Source organism: Aplysia californica, unplaced genomic scaffold (assembly GCF_000002075.1).
Source record: "Aplysia californica isolate F4 #8 unplaced genomic scaffold, AplCal3.0 scaffold00746, whole genome shotgun sequence".
Lineage (NCBI taxonomy): Eukaryota > Metazoa > Mollusca > Gastropoda > Aplysiida > Aplysiidae > Aplysia > Aplysia californica.
The window spans coordinates 201,444-208,213 of NW_004798016.1; the positions used below are offsets into that span (position 1 = coordinate 201,444).

The 6,770-nt window shown below is 37.9% G+C and overlaps 1 protein-coding gene across 1 annotated transcript in view; it reads right to left on the reverse strand.

Moving 5' to 3' along the window:
- Positions 1–833: 833 nt before the first annotated feature.
- The window catches only part of LOC101863617 (60S ribosomal protein L14), a 16,178-nt gene continuing 10,241 nt past the window's right edge, over positions 834–6,770 (reverse strand). Inside the window, exons 4-5 of the mRNA XM_005109052.2 lie at positions 2,591–2,644; positions 834–962 (exon numbers count right to left, since the gene is read on the reverse strand). Of these exons, the coding sequence (XP_005109109.1) occupies positions 894–962; positions 2,591–2,644 (123 nt within the window). The 3' untranslated portion in view covers positions 834–893. The remainder of the gene's footprint in view (positions 963–2,590; positions 2,645–6,770) is intronic.

Consider the following 6,770-nt stretch of genomic DNA (forward strand, 5'->3'; position numbering starts at 1 on the left):
GGTCAGGTTTTGAACCCAGTATCTGTTGAATGAGAGGCGAACATCGTAACTTCTGGGCCACGAGAGAGTCCCCAAGGTTTACTGTTAACTAAATGACAGCTTCCAGTACAGTGAAACTCAGATTAACTAAATCTAAGTGGTCGGGCCTGGCCTTCAATTTCATCGAGTCCGATACGGCAAAAAAGAGGTTGTCGGGTAGATAACTACAGCACTGAGCAAGTAAAGTGTCTTGTATTCCACTTTCTCAATCAAAAGTAGTTTGGTTTCAAATGAGAGGCATTTTATTTTCTTTGATACCAATCAAAGAATTGCTGGCAAATTCCAGGAAGCACACACTGTGCAAAAGGACCAATTTGTTCGAATGCACACAGGTGTCGTCTATCATCTAGAACGTATTGTTTACCAAACAAGTTATGAGGACAGAAAAAGCAGCAGTTTCCCCCTGTTGTCCCGGCACAATATGAGCATGACATAGATAAATCAGCTCATTCACACAACGAGGTGTTTGAGGTCACACCAAATCATCAACTTGGTTTGCATCCACACCAAAAGAGCACACCCCCCCCCCCAGTATGGTACATCATAAAATGTGTGTAAAATCAGCTTTTGCTTACTGTGTCACATGGGTGCAATTCGCCATGTTGCTTTTTTTTTTCTTTCCTTTCTTAGACCCATTTGTCTGGGGTTTCTAAAACTAAAATAAGATGGTCACGGTCAAAGCATAAGTGCACGTCACAAACACGAGAGAAGGCTGCTAGGCATTAATAGTACAGATTTCAATGTCGTGAACACAAAAAGACACAGCTTGAAGACAAACAAAGAAATCCACTGTGTACTGTGCCAAGAACCTTTTATTTAGTTTGAACATTAATAAATTCAACGTGTGGCGGCCTTTACTTCTTGGCGGCTTTGCGGGCAGCGTTCCTCAATTTTCCAAACTCAACATTGATGATACGGTTGCGCTGAAAGAAAAAAAACACAAAAAGAATCATTGCATGATGTTTCTATTTTTACATTTACCAAGGGCGTACACACTATACATCGGAGAAGCGTGCTGACAAATTGAGTTTCTTCTCGGATTCTAGCCGTATATTATGGAAAAAAGATACATAGCGCTTAAACGTGAAGTTTTTACAATTTATCAGAACGAAATAAGAGGCATATACTTAAAGAATACGGCACCACTAGAAAATCTACAATTTTGACCCTAGGGTCGATTTTTGGCCAATATCTTCGATTTATAGATTGTGAGAAGTAACTAATTTTGTCAGCATGCTTCACGTTAAAATATTAGTTGGGCAGATCAGAATTAAACACTAGTTTTATCAAACTAAATTTTCAATCCTTCTTCCCATTCCAATAGGTCCTAATTGTAACCCTTTAAAAAAAGTTGCAATTATCTTACTGACTAGACAACAGATAACAAATTAAATTTATACCTTGGCATAAACCAAACTTTATGTAATCTAAAGTTAATTACACATGACGTCATAAACATCGTAACTCAAGAAGAGACAGCAACATAGCATCAGATGGTCACGTCTAAGGTTGAAAAGATATCGTACAGTGCACAAGCAGAAAGAAATTTCATTTAGCAGTCTCGAATCCTGCAACTTCAGGGTATTATAAAACTGAATTCCGAGCGTTATGATTCCCAATGAAGTGAAGTAAAACCCTGACAACACTTTAACAACTTCACAGGACCAGAGATATTCTTCCATGTCCAACAGACTTTGTGTAAAAAAGTTGCAATGCATAGAATAAAGAAGGGGAAAAAAATAATTTTTAAAAACCCCAAAAACTTAAAACTTGCATGGTAACTGAACTTTTGTGTAAAATGACTCTGAACAACCAACAATCAGTTTAGACGATCATCCTTCACTGCAGGAAGGAAAAAGGATGCCTGACAACATGAACTACATTTCCTTACAGCAGCCCTGACAAAGCGTATTAGGGATTTTTATTTGCTCTAAAATGACTAAAAAATGTTCGATTTAACTCATCGAAGCTTTGATGGGTTCGGAGTGGGTCAACGGTCAAGTGTTACTTTATCTGGTCCTACAACAACTGTACGGATGTGGGTGACTGGCAACGTTCAAGGCCGGGAACTAAACAATGCGAAAGGATCACATAGGACAGACCTGTGCACTTGTTGTTGAATACTACCAGTACTAGTACCTCGCACATTTTGGATAATGTTAAACACTTTTAGTCTTAGTAAGAGTTTTACGGCACTTGCAACACAATAGGTTATTTAAGTGCTGAAGATTAAAGATGTTACAAGAGACGAGAGTAACAAACACAAAAAAGAAGGAGAGATCAGGACGATAGAAGTTTGGTAGGAAAGAAGGAGCAAACCACACCAGAACACCCGCCAACCACCCACGTTAAACACTTTGCGGTCACTTGTCGCAATAATGTGCTGGTGAAAATGTTTGTACTGCTGGCTGTGTGTGACTGCAAAGTGATAAGCATTCCCAGCATGTTCACGCAAGTATAGAGGACCAGAAAAAAATCTCTTTCAGCTCAAAAATGGGATTGCACTTCAAACATTATGGGAAACAAAAACTATAACAGTGAAGAAACTTACAGCTTGTTTGGCCTTCATCAGCTTAAACCTCTCAAAGTCACTCAACTGTGATCTCTGAAACAAACAAAAAACACATGCCAATTAAGTATTTCAACAGGTACGTTTGGATCAAATCGGGAGCGTTTCAATGCTCCAGACTTTACTCTATACTTCAGTACCGGTATTTCTGTAACAATAAATGAATTCGCACATACCTGAATCAATGATCGAAACTGACCCCCCCCACCCCCTTAAGATGACTGCCTCACAAGAGCTGAGGTACAGCACACACAATTATATCCCTTTTTACCCTTTAGAATCTGTTTTTAACAGACGTTCTGCAAAGTGATTAAAAAAACATTTTTGCTTCAAGGGAAATGACAAAACAGAAACAGCTTGTTACATTGTGTGTGTCAGACGTGGATAATCAGCACTGATTTTACAGACGGCACTTCCTAATATCCAGGTTCATCATACACACACCCATAAATCAATGCTAAAAAAATATAATTTTCTAACCTTTTAGTTTTAGTAAGTGTTTTTACGGCACTTGCAACACAATAAGGTCATATAAGTGCCGAAGATGTAGAGGTGTTACAAGAGAGTAACAAACACAAAAAAGAAGGAGGGTAGAAAAGGATAGATGTTTAATAAGAAAGAAGGAGCAAACCACACCAGAGCACCCGCCAACCACCCACAATTTTCTGACCATCATACACATGTAAAATACTTCAGAACATGACCATCACTTTTAAGTGTTGCATCAAACGGTCCCTTACTCAATATCTGATTGTCCCACCTTGAACTGCAAAGCATTGGGTTCTCTACGGTTTTTGTTTTTTTAACATTCATTGGTATACAAAAGGTGAAGAACCAATAATCACTTTCATCTACAGCAAACAAGCACAGAGAAAAAAAGCTCTTCATCTCCAGCAAACAACCACAGAGAGAAAGCTCCAAATCTAAAAAGACCATGACTGAATGTCCTTACAGAATTCTTGGCATAGCCAGATTTGCTTAGCAGGCAGCCTACCAACTTGTGCATAACCCAACCTGGGCTACCATCCAGGAGATTACATCATGTAGAAACAACAAACACAAATACATCACATGTGGCAGTTTTGGTGTTGTGTGAGTGAAAATAATAAGGCTCTTAAATTTCTGATTGCCAATTTGTTGACAGACCCTGGAAAATCCCAACTGTTGGTAAGCCTGTCACTACTGTCAGCAGGTCAAATCTCAGAGTTAACTTCAAACCAAAAAAACTTTCCATAGAGATGCAGTAAATAAGTGTTGTTTGTCTTAACGCATGAAATTGTGAATCTTGGATTCCAGCAACAGTACTGAAGAAAGCTTCTAAAGGGTTTTTAAGAGTGGAAAACCCATGGCAATATTATATCGCCTTACTGGGCTTTCCCTCCTCTACGCCAGCGATCAGGAAAGTCCTAAATATCTTTTGAGCTTCTCTGAAATCCTAACATTTATACTCAATCCTTAATTAAACACCCAAGGTGTGTCAGACGAGGACAATCAGCACTGAAGTTACAGACGGCACTTCCTAATATCCAGGTTCATCATACACACTTCTTCCTTTTCAAATGTTGCCATCAACGATTGCTTCAATAAAGTCATAAATAAATAAGGGAGGAAACAACGTTCACACCTACAAAAAAAAAGTAAATAAAATAAAGCAACTATATGTTCTGGACCAAAGAAAGAAAGAAGTGGACCAAAACCTGATCAGACACCCTTACAGCTCACAAACTCCAATCTGTGCCTTCAATTAAACACAACGTATGTTTACTTTCATACAACTCAATAATAATAAGCAAGAGGACATATATCTATCATGAGTAACTGCCATTACCACTCCTCCCAGTGTGTATCATATTATGCTCTTATTTGGAGAGGAATCCTAATATTTTTTATAACCTGTAAACATATAGATCTACCCGCAACCACAACTGAGTAATCCCCCCCCCCCTCCCCCACAACAAGCACAAAAAGTTCTGACCCTGCTTCAAACATTCATGAACGCACTCAATTCTCCAGAGCCCATCATAAACAACAGTGTGTGTGTGTGAGAGAGTCAGACGTGGATAATCAGCACTGATGTTACAGACGGCACTTCCTAATATCCAGGTTCATCATATTCAAACACACATTTTCTTTTAGAAGATCACCTGACATCAATGTAAATTTCATACGGTATCAGCAAATGTAAGACATGAAACAATGGTACACACATTGCCAAGACACCCCCCCCCCCCCCTCACACACAAAAGTAACAAAGTAACTAAAAAAAACCCCACATTTACATAAGTAAAACAAACCAAAAATAAAAAGCCACCAGTGAAAACTAGACATTTTTTCTCGACCGAACTTTCATTGGGCCCTTTTAGTCTACAAATAGTTTCAGCATTCAAGAATTGTCTGGCCAGTTTCAGGAATCACAGAAAGCAATTGAATTGAAAGTTTGACATGGACAGTATGTGTCAGACGTGGATAATCAGCACTGATGTTACAGACGGCACTTCCTAATATCCAGGTTCATCATATCACACATTTTTTTGAAAAGATAATTTGACATAAATTGTTTCACAGGTACAGCAAATGGACATGAAACAGAACGGTACACACGCTTCCAAGACCCCCCCCCCCCCCTTACAAAAGTAACAAAAACCAGAAGAAAAAACCCAAAAACAAACACATAAAAAAACAGAAATAAAAAGCCACCAGTGAAAACTAGACATTTTTCTCTACTGAACTTTCATAGGGCCCTTTTAGTCTACAAATAGTTTCAGTATTCAAGAATTGTCTGGCCAGTTTCAGGAATCCCAAAAAGCAATTGAATTGAAAGTGTGACATGAACAGTATGTGTCAGACGTGGATAATCAGCACTGATGTTACAGACGGCACTTCCTAATATCCAGGTTCATCATATCACACATTTTCTTTTAAAAGATAATTTGACATAAATTGTTTCACACAGTTACAGCAAATAGACATGAAACAACACAAAAGTAACAAAAACTTAAAACCAGGAGAAAAAACCCCAAAAACAAACACATATAACTAAAACAAACCAGAAATAAAAACTATCCCTATGAAAACCAGACATTTTTTCTCTACCAATCTTTCATAGGGCCCTTTTAGTCTACAAATAGTTTCAGCATTCAAGAATTGTCCGGCCAGTTTCAGGAATCACAGAAAGTAATCTAACTGAAAGTTTGACATGGACAGTATGTGTCAGATGTGGATAATCAGCACTGATGTTACAGACGGCACTTCCTACTATCCAGGTTCATCATACACACAGACTTAGCCATGTTTAAGTTACAACATTATCATTATTTTGTCTTGAAACAATAGCCAAAAAAAAAAAACCCCCATAAAAAGAAGCATACGAATGTACCTGTGTATGAACTAATAAAAGTGCATGTGCTTAATAATTTTTTTATGAGACAAAATTTTGTTGAATGTTAGCCTTTAGAATAAAGAATCAAATTGATCAAAGAACTTCAACCATTCAGAGCCACCAAACTTTAGCTAACGCTGAGATCAGGGAGATACAAAAAAATCCACCGATACTAAATTTTTCTGAAGATTCATTTTGCAATACTGCAGAGTTGCCTCTGAAGAATAACTTTTGCCAGTCATTGACAGCAACCTCCAAATATTCCAAATACACATTAGTGCAAAAACAGTAATGATTACAACCTTTGCCATTTACATAGATAGGAAAATGTACGGCACGCGAATCTTAACACAAAAAGGAAATAATACTCAAAGTAAAAACACAGAGACTACCAGCATGATCAAACTTGTGGCGGGTATACGCCTGTGGGTGTGTCAGACGTGGATAATCAGCACTGATGTTGCAGACGGCACTTCCTAATATCCAGGTTCATCATACACACACACACTTTTCGAATTTTGTGAAAAATGTTCTAGATATATATATCTACTACAACACAAGATCAGTATACTTCTCATTTCAAATCCACCAAGTTCTAAACTTTAGACATGATTGCCGGTGCACATTTTTCTCTGATATTCAACCGTCACTGACATCAGTAATTGTTAAATGTGCGATCATGGTTCATCTTTCATTTGTTTACTCAGATTTCTCCACACAAAAAAATCCAATATTATCATGGTCATTCTACATAGACCACGCGTAAATGTTTTCCAAGTACAT